The 17,024-nt window shown below is 43.5% G+C and overlaps 1 protein-coding gene across 1 annotated transcript; it reads right to left on the reverse strand.

The window, feature by feature from the left end:
- Window positions 1–7,375: 7,375 nt before the first annotated feature.
- On the reverse strand, window positions 7,376–16,964 carry LOC122114240 (phosphatidylinositol glycan anchor biosynthesis class P). The gene is made up of 5 exons (XM_042687274.1): window positions 16,684–16,964; window positions 16,286–16,390; window positions 11,655–11,727; window positions 9,404–9,522; window positions 7,376–7,707 (listed from the first exon to the last, which is right to left on the reverse strand). The coding sequence occupies exons 2-5, from the start codon at window positions 16,365–16,367 to the stop codon at window positions 7,577–7,579; spliced, it is 405 nt and encodes a 134-aa protein (XP_042543208.1). The 5' UTR covers window positions 16,368–16,390; window positions 16,684–16,964; the 3' UTR covers window positions 7,376–7,576.
- Between the last annotated feature and the right edge of the window lie 60 nt (window positions 16,965–17,024).

Genomic DNA, 17,024 nt, shown 5'->3' on the forward strand with positions numbered 1-17,024 from the left:
TGAGATTCTTATCTCCAAAAAATTAGCAAAAAGCTGTAAGTGGAGCTATGGGCCAGCTGTGAACAAAAAAGCTGAGAGCACAAGGCCCTGAGTTCAAGCCCCAGTACTGGCATACACGCAAAAGAAAAACAAGTGAGAAGAAACAGAGAAGCAATTCAAAGACTGGAAGATGGTGTGTGAACAGCCCCAGTAGTGGTGCTGAGTCCTGACGAGATACCTGGGTAGAACCTGACAGCACGAGTATGCAGCATCTGGGGGGTGGGAGGGGGAGAGCAGGGCTTAAGTAGCACTAAGCACTAAGGCTTCTGGGCTTAGAGAATGGAGGGGGCAGGTGGACCAAAGACCAGTAGGCCTACAAAATGTACAATGACCTTGATAATAAATACCACAGGTTGAAATGTAGTATTCTCTCATCACCTTGGATGATATAGGAACTCAAAGCAGGCTGAGGACCCCACAATAAACAATTCTGAAATTCCTTCAAAGAAGGGACAGTCAAGAAGCAAAACAGTTAGATTTGGAAAAATAGAATACTATGAGACTCCATATATTATACTCCAAATTTGCCCATGAGATACAGTTAGTATAAAGCCCCACAGGGAGGATATATGGACGAGATCCTTTTACATATATGGGGCATAACTATGTGGCCTGGGATCATTCCAGTGTTAGCATGACTCACCTGAGGATTCTATATCCCACGGATTCTATATTCCTGCACAGATGTTTGTCTGCAGTGAATAGTGCAGACTGAGTGGCCACCACAGTGAGCCATTGTCTTCTCCTGTTCCTGCCTTAGTGACATGAGAGAAAAGTGTCTCTGCTACTCTCTTGATCCTACATTCTTTGCACGTTTGGAGAGAAGAGAGCTTACCCTAGGGGAATTCTGCTGTCATGGTCTTCCAGGATCCTGAGCATGCATGGTCGGCCATGGCTCCTGGTCTGCAGGCCCAGCCTTCCACATCTGAGGCCTCAGGTTTAATTTAGAGAAGACAAATCTAATTTGGGATTCGTATTTATGCAGCATTTGGAAATCTGGCTCCATCAGTAACATAGTGGACATGTGTTTTAATTCCTGACAGGTGTTTAAGTCCTGTGCAGAGTGGTGATGAAGAGAGGGATTGAATGTCCTCTGGGCCGTGCCAACTCATGGTACATCACTGAGAACAGTCAAAAGATGTGATCAAAGTGTCACAGGGAGAGATGAGCCTCTTGGGACTGGTGTAGCAGCTGGTGCAGGCTGACCCACAGCTGCTTTTGATGTACCTCGGCCATATAAACAGACTGGATACAGTGGGCCATTTGTCCAACTACAGCATGGTTGAAATATGACATCTGAGTCACTGTGAAGCTTTGGCTGTGAAATATCCCAGCTTCAGGGAGATGGTGAGACTCGAACCCACAATTGATGGAAGGAGTCACCAACACTCAGTCAACAGGACTAGGAATCATTTAATGGCCATAGTGTCTGACCTCCACTATACAAAGACAGTGAAGACCAGCCTGGAAGTCAAATAGCTCAGGGTATTTAAAGGCAAGATCCATGGGGAAGGGGGGCACCACTCACAGGTGGCCAGTGGTAGAGCTAGCAGTCAGTGATTATAAAATGGTGATTACAATTCCAGTCATTCCAATAACCAAGGCCAGAAGTCACAAGGTAAAGTCCTTATCCCAAATCTTTCCATCAAAGAAGCAAGTTAGCCGGGGGGCGGTGTCATCCTAGCCTGTAATCCTAGCTACTCAGGAGGCTGAGATCTGAGGATCACAATTCAAAGCCAGCCTGGGCAGGAAAGTCCATGAAACTCTTAGCTCCAATAAACCACTAGAAAACCGGAAGAGGTGCTGTGGCTCAAGCAGTAGAGTGCTTGCCTTGAGCTGAGGAACAGCACACAGGCTGAGTTCAAGCCCCACAACAGACAAAAAAAAAAAAAAAGAAAAGAAAGAAAGAAAACAAAGAAGCAAGTTAGTGAAATAGCAATTACAGTCTCTATACGAGAAGTAGTAAGTCCTCAAAGCAAAAACAACATTCTGGATTTCATACTTATCATACCCCAAAAGCAAACCACCTTCCAGATTTTCTGGCTCTTTCTGAGTTTCACTGTTACCTACCAAATCCCAGTAATCTGGTGTTTAACTCACGAATTTACCTCAAGTCTTTATCTTTGGAATTTTTTCTTTTAATGACTATCCTGAAGTTTCTACAAGGAGATTCTGCCTTTCAAGTTTGGCCTTATTCTTACTCCCTTTGTAAATTTTAGTAAATGCCAGGCCTCAGTTTGTTCCATTCCTAGGGTCTATACTTATGTTTCTCAGGTTACCTGGGACTTGTTTGTCCTCAGTTAAATTTCAATTTTCTTTGGACTCATTAATACTCTTATTTGTTTAATTTAACCTGGTTCTAACAGGCTGGTACCTTCTGGCCCTGGCCATGAAGTTCCCCGTGACTGTAATTCACCCAAAGCTCAGGATAACTGGATTTGTAGAAACAGCTTGCATCAAGAATTGAATTATGGGGGCTGGGAATGTGGCTTAGTTGTAGAGTGCTTCTTAGCATGCATAAGGCTCTGGGTTCGATTCCTCAGTATCACATTCACAGAAAAAGCCAGAAGTGATGCTGAGGCTCAAGTGGTAGCAAAAGCTCAGGGAGTGCCCAGGCCTGGAGTTCAAGCCCCGAGACTGGCAAAAAATAAAAGAAAAGAAAAAAGAAAAAACTGAATTATGGACAACAACTTGCCCTATATCAAGGACTTAAAATCTTGGTCCATAAGCACGTTTGCTCAGAACTTATGTTTTTCTAAACCATCATTTCAGACTTTTCAGACTCTGTGACTCCTTGGGTCCCAAATGAAGGTTTCTGGCAAGTTTATGACACATGCTTACACGGTAAGGCATGGAGGGCGGAGAACATCTGGGCCTTGCCCATGGATGCATACAGGCCATCATGGAGACATCCTCTGTCCCTGTGGCCTTATTCAGATCTGGTAGCTATACAAAGTGCTGCTGTCCTTGGAGAGATAAGCTTCTGTCATTGCTAAGCAATTGAAACTGTAGGGGTCTGTTATCACAGCACAGATGATATAAACCATCCTGACTAGAGATGTGGGGTAAGTACATTTCCTCCCATGCCAGATAGTAAATAGTGTCACAGTTAACACAATTAGGAAGCAGAATGAAGAGACAAATCAAGAATCCCACTCCTCTTTCTACTGCTGTCTTCCTTCCCCCACATTCTATCAGGTCTGTACTAAGGTTGCTGGCTGGTGGCTATGTACTATACAATGTACTGGGTTCTGGAAAAACTAGGATTTATTCAGGTTTTCTAAATTCTGTGAGATTGGGGCTGTTAATATATATTCTTTATTTTTTGTTAATATATCTTCTATGTCCAACTGACATAAGAATTTGTGTTGTAACTTGTCTAAAGAATGATAGCACTCTGATGAGCTCATAGGCAGTTGATGCTGCTTTTTCTTTTTGCCAGGCATGGGGCTGGGCACTGTCCATAAGCTTCTTTTGCTCAAGGTGAGCACTTTACCACTTGAGCCACAGTGCCACTTGTAGCTTTTTTGAGCAGTTTATTGGAGACAAAACTCTCATGGAGGGCTGGGAAGGTGGCTCAGTGGTAGAGCGCTTGCCTTGTATGTATGAGGCCCTGGGTTCGATTCCTCAGCACCACATAAGCAAAAAGAAAAAGAGCCGGAAGTGGTGCTGTGGCTCAAGTGGTAGAGTGCTAGCCTTGAGCTGAAGAGCTGAGGGACAGCGCCCAGGCTGAGTTCAGGGCCCACAACTGGACCACCCCCCCAGAAAAAAAAAATAGTCTCATGGAATTTCCTGCCGGGGCTGGCTTTGAACCACGATCCTCAAATCTCAGCCCCTAGAGTAGCCAGGATTACAGGCATGAGCCACAGGTGCCTACTTTAGGAGTTGCTATTTGAGGAAAATCAGATGTCTAATAAAGCAGCTCAAGAAACCTGTGAAGGCAAGATCTGGGGATAAATTCTGCGGGTATTATGCTTAGGCAATCTCATACTTGGGCTTTTTACTTCTAGGATTCTTCTAGTGTAATCCTACAGGTGGTGAACATTTTTGGGGTATTGGCATTTTCTATTTGGAGTATTTTATGTTATTATTTGGACTCATTTCAGTGCAGTCTTTTTTTCATTTTTCTTAAATTATGACACACAGCAGGGAAATGGATTGTGCGTCACAGCCATATAACTGATGCACAATCTTTGCAAATAAAAACATCTCATCTGGACTTCTCCGGAAAGCAGAAGCTAGGTTTGCGTGTAGGAGGTTCACTGGGAAGTGAGCCAGGGAGCAGGAGTGGCTAGGCAGACCAGCATAGCAGAATGACTCAGCTCCTCCATACCATGGCAACCGCAGCTCGCTTCCCACAAGTCTTTTTTTTTTTTTTTTTTTTTTTGTCGGTCGTGGGGCTTGAACTCTGGGCCTGGGCGCTGTCCCTCAGCTCTTCAGCTCAAGGCGAGCGCTCTACCACTTGAGCTACAGCGCCACTTCCGGTTTTCTGGTGGTTTATTGGAGATAGGAGTCTCACGGTCTTTCTTGCCCGGGCTGGCTTTGAACCACGATCCTCAGATCTCAGCCTCCTGAGTAGCTAGGATTACAGGCGTGAGCCACCAGCGCCCGGCCCCACAAGTCTTTCTGAGGAGCTCAGAACAGTATTTTGGGGGGATGAAGGGGGAGATGTGTTTATCTACTGGTTTGTCTGTGTAAGACTACAGGTTCTGTGGGTGTTAACTCCTTCCTTCCAGGATGCACTACCAGTGGCCACTGCATGGATTTGGCCAAAACATGCACAGTTTCTCTCTTTCTCTCTCTCTCTCACACACACAAAAAACCAGTTGAGGCCCACTAGCTCTCTATATGAGGGGGTCTATGAGGTCAGAACAATTTTCTTTTCTTTTTTTTGTCGGTCATGGGCCTGAACTCTGGGCCTGGGTGCTGTCCCTCAGCTCTTCAGCTGTAGACTAGCTAGCGTTCTACCACTTGAGCCTCAGCCCCACTTCCGGCTTTTTCTGCTTATGTGGTGCTGAGGAATCGAATCGAGGGCCTCATGTATGCAAGGCAAGCACTCTATCACTGAGCCACCTTCCCAGCCCCTAGAACAATTTTCAAAGTAATGTGAAGATGTTGTTTTCCACTCTCACTCTTCTATGAATATACAGTGGAATTTTCCACAGGCTAATGTCACCAGTTGATTGTAGAAGCAGATATGAAATCACAGCTATCTTTCATAAAGCCAGGCAGTAAAGAGATTGGTAAAAGATGTAAAACCTTTACAACGTCGGTGTGGGGGGGGGGGAAGTGGGGGGGGAAGGAGAAGGATTGGGATTGGGGGGGAGGGGGGAGGCTGGGAAGGGATGTGAAGGGTAAACCACATTATCCTGCCCATGTAATTGTAACCCCCCTGTACAGTATGTTCACAAATAAAATTAAATTAAATTAAAAAAAAAGATGTAAAACCTCTATTTGCCTATATTTTTATAAAAACTTCATAAAAATGTATTATAGCTGGGCACCGATGGCTCATGTCTGTAATCCTAGCTACTCAGGAGTCTGAGATCTGAGGATCACAATTCAAAGCCAGCCCGGGCAAAAAAGTCTGGGAGACTCTTATCTCCAATAAATCACTAGAAAACCGGTGCTGTGACTCAAGCGACAGAGTCTTGCCTTGAGCTGAAGAATGCAGGGACAGCACCCAAGCCCTGAGTTCAAGCCCCATGACCGATAAAAAAAGACTTGGGTTAAGTATGTAACAGAAAAACTATTGTTAGAAGAATGCAATAAGAATGTAATGGGGGCTGGGAAGGTGGCTCAGTGGTAGAGTGCTTGCCTTGCATGCATGAGGCCCTGGGTTTGATTCCCTAGCACCACATAAGCAAAAAGGAAAGAAGCCGGAAGTGGCGCTGTGGCTCAAGTGGTAAAGCGCTAGCCTTGAGCTGAAGAGCTGAGGGACAGTGCCCAGACCCAGAGTTCAGGCCCACCACTGGACCCCACAAAAAAAAAAGAATGTAATGTGGGCTGGGAAGGTGGCTCAGTGGTAGAGCACTTGCCTTGCATGCCTGAGGCCCTGGGTTCGATTCCTCAGCACCACATAAGCAAAAAGAAAAAAGCTGGAAGTGGCGCTGTGGCTCAAAGTAGTAGAGCGCTAGCCTTGAGCTGAAGAGCTGAGGGACAGCGCCCAGGCCCAGAGTTCAAGGCCCCACGACCAGACCCAAAATAAATTAAAAAAAAAAAAAAAAAGAATGTAATGGACCAGCAAAATTAGCTGTATAGTAAAAATGTATTTGGTTTTGTTTATAATTTCTAGTTTAATTTCTAAACATAACCCACATACAAAAAAGCTTTTTTGAGAACTCAACTTTTTATGTATTTTTCCTTTATTCATTTTTGTCAGTCATGAGGCTTGAACTCTGGGCCTGGGCGCTGTCCTTCAACTCTTCAGCTCAAGGCAAGCGCCCTACCACTTGAGCCACAGTTCCACTTCTGGTTTTCTGGTGGTTAATTGAAGATAAGAGTCTTACAAGGACTTTCCTGCCCAGGCTGGCTTTGAACCACGATCCTCAGGTCTCAGCCTCCTGAGTAGGGTGAACCACCAGTGCCCGGCTATTTTTCCTTTATTATGCTGGTCCTGAACAAATCCTTCGTGACCTGGCCTCAGATGACATCCATCCTCAGTGTGTTCCAGATCCACTGCTTACCTTCTCACCAACTCCTTCCCACCTTTCAGTCCTTGCCTTACCAGCTGCATACTGAGAAGCTCACCTTGCCCCTCCAATTTTTATGATGGCTCCTTTTATTCTGTTCAAATTTCATACTTAACTGCCTCCTTCAACGAAGCCTTTCTTGGACACGTCATCCTTTTACTTTCTAAAAGGCTGCCTTAATTCTCTGCACATCACCCACCACATTTTGTTTGCTTGGTCTATCTCAATACAAGCTCTTAAAAAACAAACAATATATAATCTCTTTGAGAGAATCTTGTCTGTGTGTAGAAAAATACCTGCTACCTGGTAGACAATAAGAATTCATGAATCTCATGGCACAAATATTAAGCGTATCCTTCTACCAAATCCAAGAGTTTGAATTCTGGAACCCTCAGGATGAAAAGGAAGAAAGATACAATCGCCCTTTGCAAATTACAATACAAATATCTCTTCAGAATGATTTCTTGATTATACTTACACATTTTTTTAGGCCTTTATAAGATTCAGACATGACAGTACACATCTATAATCCCAGTGACTTGTGTATTGAGGCAGGAGGGTTGAGAGTTTGGGATCAGCTTGGTCTATGTACCAAAATGCTGTCTAAAAACAACCAACAAACAAACTCAATAAAGTTTGCTGTAGAGTAATGCAGTAATGCATTTTATTCTGTCCAATAATAACTCATATTTTAAAACATTTCCATTATTATAATAATTGAACTTAATATGAGATCAATTTTCATTTTTCAAAATGAGATATAACTAAGACAGTTAATAGAATCATGACCAAAATATTCCAAAATATGTACACAAAAGCTTGGTTTCAGTGTGCTTACACATGACTCAGGTTTTGGTGTAAAATTCTTTGGCTAAAAGGAAGAACCTTTGGTTTACTTCACTAATAGGTATGTCTCTTAATGCTGGGATGGCCTCTTCTTGGTATTTCTTCTGCTGTTGGTTCTTAGCATAGTTATCTGTAGGAAAAACCAAAAAGCTGCTGACCCAAGCAATTACTTCTACAGCCTCCATGGCTGATGAAGATCTCAACATAGGTCACTAGGATAATAGTTGGATAAAGACAAAAATGGTGTTAAACATAACTAAATGATTACTTAAATCTTCTCTTTAGAAACATCCTATGGGTAAAGAGGGGTGAATGAGAATGTTGAAAGGAATGACATTGTATTCATAAATTGCTTTGTCCATGGCAACTCCTTTATACAACTAAAGATAATAAAAAAGAGTCCCAGCCAGGTGCCGGTGGCTCATGCCTGTAATCCTAGCTACTCAGGAGGCTGAGATCTGAGGATCACAGTTCAAAGCCAGCCCAGCAGAAAACTCCGTGAGACTCTTTTTTTTTTGCCAGTACCACTTGAGCCACAGCACTACTTCTGGCTTTTTCTGCTTATGTGGTGTTGAGGAATTGAACCCAGGGCCTCATGCATGCAAGGCAAGCACTCTCCCACTGAACTACCTTCCCACCTCCGTGAGACTCTTATCTCCAATAAACCACTAGAAAACTGGAAGTGGCGCTGTGGCTCAAGTGGTAGAGTGCTCGCCTTGAGCTGAAGAGCTGAGGGACAGCGCCCAAGCCCAGAGTTCAAGCCTGAGGACCAAAAAAAAAAAAAAAAGTGTCCCAATAAAATGAAAAAAATGTAATCAGCAAAGTACTCTTCTAATCTCTAACTTAGAAAAAATTCTTCATTCATTTGTAAAATGAAATAAAGTCTAATTTCTAGTTCTCCTGGGATAGAATGATATCCCAGCAATGAAGATGTATACTGACAGCATAAAACTACTAAGGCATTTGGTACAAATATTCATGTCAACTTTTCATTTTCTTTTTTGTACAAATTGTCTATTTTGCTGTAATACTGGCAGTAAATATGATTGGTTATTAGAAAATTTTAAATGCTGTAACTAATTTTCCACATACATTGCAAGAATAAAGGTTTAGAACACTTAAAAAAAATCATACCAGGAACTTAAAAAAAAAAATCACTTTGGGCTGGGAAGGTGGCTCAGTGGTAGAGTGCTTGCCTTGCATGCGTGAAGCCCTGGGTTCTATTCCTCAGCACCACATAAGCAAAAAGAAAAAAGCTGGAAGTGGCGCTGTGGCTCAAGTGGTAGAGCGCTAGCCTTGAGCTGAAGAGCTGAGGGACAGTGCCCAGGCCCAGAGTTCAGGCTCCACGACTGGACCCCCCGCCAAAAAAAAAAAAATCGCTTCATTTCCTAGAGAGCTTAGGAATCTAGTTAGCTTTGAACTTGAAAGGGAAACACTTGAAAAAGCAAACCTCACAAAACCATGCTGTGGTTCTTCTATCTATTTAACTGGGCTATAGTGGTCCTGAGGCTGATAGCCCCCAAATTCTCCTTAACAATGTCCACAGGTCCCCCTTGAGCAATAGGAACATACTTGATGTTGATGTACTTGTGTGTTTATCCAGAACATACACCTGTTAACTAGTGCTATAGTTCATCAGAATTTATTTCTTCCATGAATATACTAGTGTATATTCACATGTTATGTTCTTCATGCAAATATTTCCCTTGGTGTAATTTGTATTAATTTCCCCTACGTTATTTTCTTGTCCCAAAGTGTGTCTTGATTGCTTTTCTGATAAATGTGCTTCTATTCTCCCTTTCTCCCAGTACTTTATATAAATTTACCTGTGATTGTATGAATGGAGTTGAGTGGAGAGGTACTCATCATGTTAATTCCAAATAAGAGTAGATAACCAATCACTATTGTTATCAGGAGGTAGACAGGTAATGCCACTGCCCAATATCTGCAGGAGAGAATATTAATGTACACAATACACATCTCAAAGAGTAGAGTTACTTCTCAGTAGTCACAAAACATATTTTAAACACTGAAATTCAATTTTTTGTAATGTATGTACATACTACCCCAATAGCTCTACAATGTTATAATAAGAAACTGCAGTTTTCTCTCCCCTCCAAGATATCCTGGATTCTCATGACCCACCCACCCCCACAAAAACAAACAAACAAACAAATAAAGACTCCTGAGCTGTTCCTTCTGGGACTTACTCATCTCCATACCATGTGCTCATATTATTTCTTGATTTTTTTTCCCTCCAATTTCAGATATTTTCTCTGGATTTCCTAATATAGAGATGAGGAATTTGCCCCCTACCACCTGTTATGCTTACTGGTTATATCAGAAGTTTAGTATTATGACTATACAATATTTCCTACTGAAACCATAGTATACTAACATGTTTTCTTATATACATTTTTTCTGAGACTAGTAATTTTATCTTGTGGTTTGTGTGCTTAGTTTCCTGTGTACATGCCAATGCTCAAATTCTCTGATATGCCTCTCAATTTTCTCTCAACACAGGCAAACCTATTAAGTTCTCTATCTTGTCAAGTTTCAATAGATGCATTACTCAGCTATGCAGACGTTTACATGCTCCAGTTCAGTAAGGTGCTTCATTCATTTCCACACTCAGATCTTTTGGACTTGCTTGAAACTCTCCCTTGGCTTCTATGGAGTGACTCTATTTTCTACAGGGGAAGTTTTTTCTCTCAGTTATGAGGAGTAATGAGGGTATGCTTCAGAATATAATGCTCTTTAAAGATGTCTTTATCCAACTCAGAACTACCTTGTTAACGAGGTACTGATGCATCCCATGTCTGGGTCATCTGGAGTTCTGAGGTACAATGCCCTACCTCCCTCCGCCCCCCGCAGTACTGAGGTTAGAACCTCAGGGCCTTGTACTTGCTAGGAAGGTCCTCTACCACTTGAGTCTTGTCCTGAGGACTCCCCCTACCTCTTTTTTTTTCTTTAGTTCATTTCTGGATAGGGGCTGTGGTGCAGTGTTTTTTTGTTTTTTGTTGGGGGGGGGCGGCACTGGGGCCAGCCTCAGACCCAGCCTCCCTCAAAGCCAGGATTATAGGCATAGTGCTCCGCTTGTTGGCTGAGGTGGGAAGAGTCTAACTTTTTACCTATCCTAGCCTTGAACAGTGATCTTCCTGAGATGCTGGGATTCCCAAGCATGTGTCCTTCACATTGCTTCTCTCAAGCAATGTGGGAAGAGCATGAACTCCTGTCACAATCCAATTTCAAAATTTTGTTGAAACATTTGTTCATTTGTTCTCCTAGCCTATTCTTTATTTCTGTAGATTTATATCTTAAAAAAGTATTTTTTTCTGTAGGTTTATATCTTAAAAAGGTATTTTTCCTTATAGGAAAAACAATTTTTAGCAAGATTTTGAGCAAAAATGGAGATAAGCATGCATGTTTAATCTTCAATTAGACATGTATTTAAGTCTTCTGTTTCACCAGGTGCATCTATAATCCTAGCTACTCAGGGGGCTGAGATCTGAGGATCGCAGTTCAAAGCCAGCCCAGGCAGGAAAAGCCATGAAACTCTTTTATCTCCAAGTAACCACCAGAAAACCGGAAGTGGCACTGTAGCTCCAGTAGTAGAGCACTAGCCTTGTGCTGAAGAGCTAAGTGATAGTGCTCAGACCGATTTAAAGCTCCATGACTAACAACAACAAAAAAAAGTCTTCAGTTTCCATGTTGCTAGTCACAAATTAAAAAAAAAAAACAACAAAAAACTACCTAAGATTCAGGTGGTCTTAAAAGAATATGACCCTTCAAAACAGCATTAATTTGACTCTTATTTAAGAAATACAAAACTTGACAGGCACTAGTGCTCACGCCTGTAATCCTAGCTACTCAGGAGGCTGAGATCTGAGGATCGTGGTTCAAAGCCAGCCTGGGCAGCAATGTCTGTGAAACTCTTATCTCCAATAAGCCACCAGAAAACCAGAAGTGGTACTGTGGATCCAGTGGTAGAATGCTAGCCTTGAGCTGAAGAGCTGAAGGACAGTGCCCAGACCCAGAGTTCATTCCATGACCAAAAAAAATAAATACAAAACTTACTTTTGAGGCCAATAGGTTAAGCCTAAGGAGTGCAGCCAAGGTTCAGGAATAAAAGCCCACACAAGATAAAGTACTGAACATAAGGGAGAAGACAAAAAAAGTTAGTAAGGTATGGATCCAATCTAATAAGGCTCAGACACAACAAAAAAAGTTCCTCTGAAGTATCTGATTCTCTTAGAAATGATTTTTCCCTTGTCGCTAAGTATTTCCAGCTCCTTATGTGTATCTTTTCTTTTTTTTTTTTTTTGGTTAGTCATGGGGCCTGACCTCTGGGCCTGGGCTCTGTCCTTCAGCTCTTCAGCTCAAGGCGAGCACTTCACACTTGAGCCACAGCGCTACTTCTGGCTTTTTCTGTTTATGTGGTGCAGAGGAATAGAACCCAGGGCCTCATGCATGCAAGGTAAGCACTCTACCACTAAGCCACCTTCCCAGCCCCTTGTACCATTTTTTTGTAAAGCTTATCATAATTACCTTTTTTTTTTTATAATGTCTTTAACCCTCACACTGTATTTTAGGCAATTCAAAGGTACACAAATCATGCCTTAGCAATTGTCCTAATTCTTACTGTACCTTGTAATTTTCTTTCTGTATACTAGGTGTTCGCCACTTTACATCCCCAAGGGAGAAGCAATTACAGACCTTTAGTCTGTAATCTATTCTAGTTCTGCTGTTACAGGTTGAATTTCTACTTTATCTCCCAGACTACAATCTTCTTCCCCTAAGTCCTAAATCCTATGGCTCCCTTTATGGCTGTCCTGTATGATAACAATAGGTAAACTCTAAGCACCCACTATAAGCTAAGCAAATATCTACGTGCCTTATTTCATTTAATTGCCAATCCTGAGGTATGGATGTAATGTCTATAGATGAGAAATGGAATCCTAGAAAGGCTATACTGTCTGCCCAAGGAAACATTTCAAATCACCTGCATCAATAATCATAGAATTAGGTTCCTCCCTTCCTTCCTTTCCTTTCTTCACAAATGGAATCCTACTAAGTCTTTAGTGTCTGCCAAAGAAGATATATTTCAAACTACCTGAATCAATCATAGAGGTAGCTCCCTTCTCCCTTCCCTTTCTTTCTTCTTTTTTTTTTTAATGGGGTCTGGTCGTGGGGCCTGAACTCTGGGCCTGGGCACTGTCCCTCAGCTCTTCAGCTCAAGGCTAGTGCTCTACCACTTGAGCCACAGCGCCACTTCCAGCTTTTTTTCTTTTTGCTTATGTGGTGCTGAGGAATCAAAGCCAGGGCCTCATACATGCAAGGCAAGCGCTCTACCACTGAGCCACCTTCCCAGCCCCCCTTTCTTTCTTGAACTCAGTATAACTCAGGTACAGCCTGAGTGCTACGGCTATACTTCAGCTTTTTTGCATAAAAGGAGTATCTACCGCCGGGCGCTGGTGGCTCACGCCTGTAATCCTAGCTACTCAGGAGGCTGAGATCTGAGGATTGCGGTTCAAAGCCAGCCCGGGCAGGAGAGACCGTGAGACTCCTATCTCCAATAAACCACCAGAAAACCGGAAGTGGCGCTGTAGCTCAAGTGGTAGAGCGCTCACCTTGAGCTGAAGAGCTGAGGGACAGCGCCCAGGCCCAGAGTTCAAGCCCCATGACCGACCAAAAAAAAAAAAAAAAAAGGAGTATCTACCATTTCAGCTCCACTTTGATTTTTTGGAGGTTAACTGGAGACAAAAATCTCATGGACTTTCCTGCTAGGGCTGACTTTGAACTAAGAGCCTCAGATATCAGCCCCTTTATTAGCTAGGATTGCAGGCATGAACCACCAGTGCCCAGATGATAGTTCTCTTAATATGCATGTAATATAGAATTATATACTTCTATAATTCTAATAATAATGTTATCGAATAAGCTACAATAGTGAATCCTAAAGGATGGTATCTATCCTCCTAAGCTTAATATTTAATGGTAAACAGGGATGAATAAATTAATCTTTTAACTTCACTGTGAGTAATAAAGGGAGATACTGGAGTACATTTATTTAATTTGTCCAATAGTATTCTCCTTCTACTATAATGAAAACGATGAAAAGCAGCACATTGCTGGATGTTTTGTATTTCACTGTCTGTATGTGGCACAAACTAAGCACTCAATGAGTTCTTTTTCTTTTTTGTGCTAGTACTGGAGCTTGAACTCAGGGCCTCGCTCTCCTTTAGGTTTTTCACTTCAGGTTGGGGCTCTACCACGTGAACCACATCTCTACCTTCAGCTTTTTGCTTTTTAGTTGGGGATAAGATCTCAGGGGGCTGGGAAGGTGGCTCAGTGGTAGAGTGCTTGCCTTGCATGCATGAGGCCCTGGGTTCGATTCCTCAGCACCACATAAGCAAAAAGAAAAAAGCCGGAAGTGGCACTGTGGCTCAAGTGGTAGAGCGCTAGCCTTGAGCTGAAGAGCTGAGGGACAGTGCACAGGCCCAGAGTTCAGGCCCCATGACGGGATCCAAAAAAAAAAAAAAAAAAAAAGATCTTAAATTTGTCTGCCAAAGCTGGCTTTGAAATGCAATCCTCAGATCTCAGCCTCCTGAGTAGCTAGGATTACAGGTGTGAGCCACCAGCACCTAGTCTCAATGAATCTGACCCAATTTTTGGATGTGTGCATCATGGAACTTAAGCCTTACAATCACTGATTTAATTTATATAATTTCTATTCCTTGAAATATTCTTTGAGTAGGAATTTATAAAAATGACAATAAGAGCAGCCAACCTAGATTAAATACTTATCATTCCTTTGCATTAAGTACTTTACATAAATTATCCCAGTTAATATGTGGATTTACCTTCCAGTTCTAGCATTTACTAGCTTTGTGAGGAAGGGCAAGTTATTTAAACCCCTGTATTTTCATCTTTAAAGTTAGGACAACAATGACAGCATCTACCTCAAAGAACTGTTTGAAGCACAGATGTATTCAACAACCCACATATATCAACACTCATATACTGATGAGGAACCTGAAGGCCCAAGGTTAAATAATATGGTCATAGGTCAAATAACAAATCTGTGGCGGAGCCAGAATTTGACTTTCTCTAACTCTTTCATCCACAAACCTCACTAGGCAATGGCTACGGAGTCCAGTTTTATTTTTGGGTTATGGTTCAGAAAACCATCACTATTCTACCTTCCTGATTTTTACTAAGTTTTAGAAAGTTGGGTTGGCTACATTTAATTTTCTCCCTCATGATGATCTCATAATTCTCAATCCTGCTGGGTGCTGGTGGGTCTCATCTGTAATCCTAGTTACTCAGGAGGCTGAGATCTGAGGATCAGGATTAAAGCCAGAGCCCCAGTGGGGACAGGAAAGTCAATGAGATTCTTATCTCCAATGAACCACCAGAAAACCAGAAGTGGTACTGTGGCTTAAAGTGGTAGAGCACTAGCCTTGAGCAAAAGAGCTCAGGGACAGTGTCCAGGCCCTGAATTCAAGCCCCATGACCAACCCCCTCCCCCCCAAAAAAATTGTAACACCCAATCTTTTTGGGTAGGAACTTGGAGCTGCTGCATGAGTGGGGGTATGTTAGTTTCTCAGTGAGCATCTATTTCAAAATGGAATATTATGGGAATAAACAGATCTAGGATGTAAAGGGCTAGTGATACTAAATCTTTCGCTTCCAAACTTCCTTATGCCTTCATTTAAGGCCCTCTGCTTTTTGCTTGTTTTGTGCTAATCCTGGAGGTTGAACTCAAGGCGTGAGGGCTACCCCTTAGATTTTTCTTTAAAAAAAATTTTTTTTTATTGTGAAAATACTGTACAGAGGGGTTACAACTACATGGGCAAGATAATGAGTACATTTCTTATCAAGCATTGTAGCCTCCTCCTTTGTTTCCCCTTCCTATCCCTTCCCATCCTCTCCCCTACCCCCCTTCCCCGCCCCCCACCAAAGTTGTAAAGTTCATTTTTTGACATAAGGACTTGTACATCAGATTGTTGCAATGGGTCCACCTGTATCCCTAGTTAAACGATTTGTTTTTTCCCTTCCCCTCCACAAATTATACCAACCTCAAATACAGTGAAAGCAGGGGTTATACCATGGGGGAGGGGCATACAAAGCAACAAAGAAATCATCTTATAAATGTGTTAGAAACAATCACTTGAAAGAAATAAAACATTTGAACACATATCCCCCTTAGATTTTTTGCTTAAGGCTGGCATTCTATCACTTGAGCCACAACTCTTCTTCCAACTTTTGTGTGGTTCATTGCAAATAATTCTTACAGGCTTTTCTGCATGGGCTGGCTTTGAACCATGATCATGAGCCTCAGATCTCAGCCTACGTAATTAGGATCAGAGAAGTTCTCCTGACACTGACTGTAGCCAACACAAGATTAACTCAATACTGTCTCCTTTACAAGTCTGTGACCTCCTGAAGAGCAGGGATCGAGTTTTATTCATTTTGCTATGGTGCTGGTTGGTACTGGATAAACTAATTAGAGATTAAATCTCTCAGGCTCGCGCTGGCAAACAGAGCACGCTGAGCAGACACTAGCTCCCGTCAGAGTTTCCCAAAAAGAGCTCTAGGTGGGAAGCATCAGCAGTTCCTGTGTGCACATCCTAAGAACAAATGCACCATTTCCTGGACGTTGAACAGCAGCAGCAGCCCTGGCCATTCGTTCGGAGAGTACTTACTGAAACCAAACTGGGAACTTAGGAAAAGAACAAAGCCATAAATCGCTCTTTCTGGCAATGGCGACGGTGAATTTTCCACCATTTTCCCAGTGGCTTTAGACAGGTCTGTGGAAAAGGAACACAACGGGCGTCAGTGATTTCCTCCCCTTCACCACTGGTCTGCGACAGCCTCATCTGGAGCCGCGGGCTCGCCCGCCACTGCGGAGCAGAGCTGCGCGCCCCCGCCCCGCGCACCCCCGCGCGGGCGCGCGCACCTCTGCAGCACCAGGGGCGCAGAAAAGGGGGCGCAGAAAAGCAGGAGTGGGGGGGCAGCGCCTCCAGCTGGACAGCCCAGCCCTCCCCGCCCCACGACCGCGCGCCCCGGGCGCCCGCCCTCCCGAGGGGGCTCCTGCTCTTACTCGAGGCGCGGGGTAGCGAGGAGACCCTCGACTTTGGGCCTTTCCAAGTAAGCCCACCCAGCCCCCCTCCCGGCCCACTCGGCCGCCTCCGCGCTGAGTCTTCTGCGCAAGCGCCGACCAGACAGCCGCAGTGGGGTCAGGGAAAAATAAAATACTGAGGAGAAGGCCTCGGCGCGACGGCGCCCCCCACCCCGGGCGCAGGCGCACGAAGACCCTCGTCGGGCGGGAGCTCGAGAGCGCGGGGGCCGGAGGGACGGCTCAGCGGACGCCGCAGAGGGGGAGCCGGGGCGGGCGGCGCGACTGCGCGTGCGCGCTGCCAACCCACGTGACGTCTTCCTCTT

Source organism: Dipodomys spectabilis, unplaced genomic scaffold (genome assembly GCF_019054845.1).
Source record: "Dipodomys spectabilis isolate Male_0828 unplaced genomic scaffold, ASM1905484v1 ptg000107l, whole genome shotgun sequence".
NCBI classification, from domain to species: domain Eukaryota; kingdom Metazoa; phylum Chordata; class Mammalia; order Rodentia; family Heteromyidae; genus Dipodomys; species Dipodomys spectabilis.